Source organism: Rhincodon typus, unplaced genomic scaffold, assembly GCF_021869965.1.
Source record: "Rhincodon typus isolate 14 unplaced genomic scaffold, sRhiTyp1.1 hic_rhity00000069, whole genome shotgun sequence".
NCBI classification, from domain to species: Eukaryota; Metazoa; Chordata; class Chondrichthyes; order Orectolobiformes; family Rhincodontidae; genus Rhincodon; species Rhincodon typus.
Genome location: NW_025965707.1, coordinates 12600 through 14265, shown reverse-complemented (window position 1 = coordinate 14265; position 1666 = coordinate 12600). Strand labels below are relative to the sequence as shown.

The 1666-nt window shown below is 60.4% G+C and overlaps 1 protein-coding gene across 1 annotated transcript in view; it reads right to left on the bottom strand.

Moving 5' to 3' along the window:
• Window positions 1–390: 390 nt before the first annotated feature.
• Window positions 391–1666, bottom strand: part of LOC125488226 (disco-interacting protein 2 homolog B-A-like) — a 3521-nt gene continuing 2245 nt past the window's right edge. The window contains exon 5 of the mRNA XM_048621156.1: window positions 391–719. Coding sequence (XP_048477113.1) covers window positions 467–719 — 253 coding nt within the window. The 3' untranslated portion in view covers window positions 391–466. The remainder of the gene's footprint in view (window positions 720–1666) is intronic.

Genomic DNA, 1666 nt, shown 5'->3' with positions numbered 1-1666 from the left:
GAGTGCGAGAGAGTGAGTGCGAGAGAGTGAGTGCGAGAGAGTGAGTGCGAGAGAGTGTGCGAGAGAGTGTGCGAGAGACAGTGTGTGAGAAACAGAGAGAGTGTGTGAGAGACAGAGAGAGTGTGTGAGAGAGAGTGAGAGAGACTGTGAGTGTGTGTGTGTGTGTGTGTGTGTCAGAGAGTGAGTGAGAGACGATGAGGTTTATTAATTTGAAATGTAAGGATCAGTGTTACGTTATGAGAGTGGGCTCTGCGGGGGTCACTCTCCTACCGACTAGGGCAGGTGGGTCTGGGATGGGGGGTAGGTGTGTAGACCCCATGGATATCTCCTCTCCCTCCCTCACCCCACCCCGCTCAGGGAGCAGCCGCCAACCTACTCCCTTCCCCCTCCCCACCCAACCCCGCCAAGTCCCGCGCTCTCCCCTCCTCTGGCCTGACGGTGCCGGGGGTCGGGTCTCCCGCCCACTTCACATGTTGTAGGCGACGTAGATGGGGTCGAGCTGGTCGGCCAGGAAGCTGTCCCTGAGGTGCATGCGCTGTTTCTCCCCCCTCGAGTTGACGGGGACCACCCCCCGGTCCACCACGACCACCACCCCGACGATCAGCTGGTGCTCCTCCAGCACGGCCCCTGTCACTGCCGGCACCAGGTCCAGGGCCTCTTTCTCCGAGCCATCGAGCTCCGCCACCACCACCAGCAGGTTCGTCCAGGTGAAGACCGCGCTGGAAGGGCAGACGGGGTTGGGGGAGGGGAGGGGGGGTGGGAGTTGGGGATAGGGCACGGTCAGCTGCCAAAGTCAACGTCCCAAACCACTCACCGTCTCCCCCCACCCCCACCACCCAAAACCGCCCAGGTCCCACGGTTCTCTCCCCCCCAACCCCCAACCCCCAACCCCAGGGGTGGAGGGGCTGACCCCGCCGTCGTCCGAAACGTCCACTCCCCACCAGGCACGTCCGCACCCAACCCCGCGGGGTGGGGGGTGGGAGGGGGCAAGGGGCAGGGAGTGGAAAGCAGACAGTGTGAGGACAGCAGGATGCAGAGAGAGAGACAGAGAGGGAGGGGGGCAGGCAGAGCGAGAGCAACAGCAAGAGAGAGAGAGTGCAGAGAGACCAGAGAGAGAGAGAGAAAGAGAGACAGAGACAGAGAGAGAGAGAGAGAGACAGAGAGAGAGAAAGAGACACAGTGAGGGAGGGGGGCAGGCAGAGTGAGAGCGAGAGAGAGAGAGAGAGAGGGTGCAGACAGACCAGAGAGAGACTGACAGAGAAAGAGAGCTTGCAACTGAAAGAGAGAGCACAACGTACAGAGAGAGAGAGAGAGAGAAAAATGGAGGGTGGCACACAGTGAGAGAGGGAGAAGGCGACAGACAGTGAGAGAGCAAGTGACAGAGAGAGGGGGAGAGACAGAGGCAGACAGGGAGAGAGGGAATGACAGAGAGAGAGGGGGGAACGACAAACAGAGAGGAAGACCGACAGAAAGAGAGAGAGAGAGAGGAAGACCGACAGAAAGAGAGAGAGAGAGGGAGCGACACACACACAGAGAGAGGGAGCGACACACACACAGAGAGAGGGCGCGACACACACACAGAGAGAGGGAGCGACACACACACAGAGAGAGGGAGCGACACACACACAGAGAGAGGGAGCGACACACACACAGAGAGAGGGAGCGA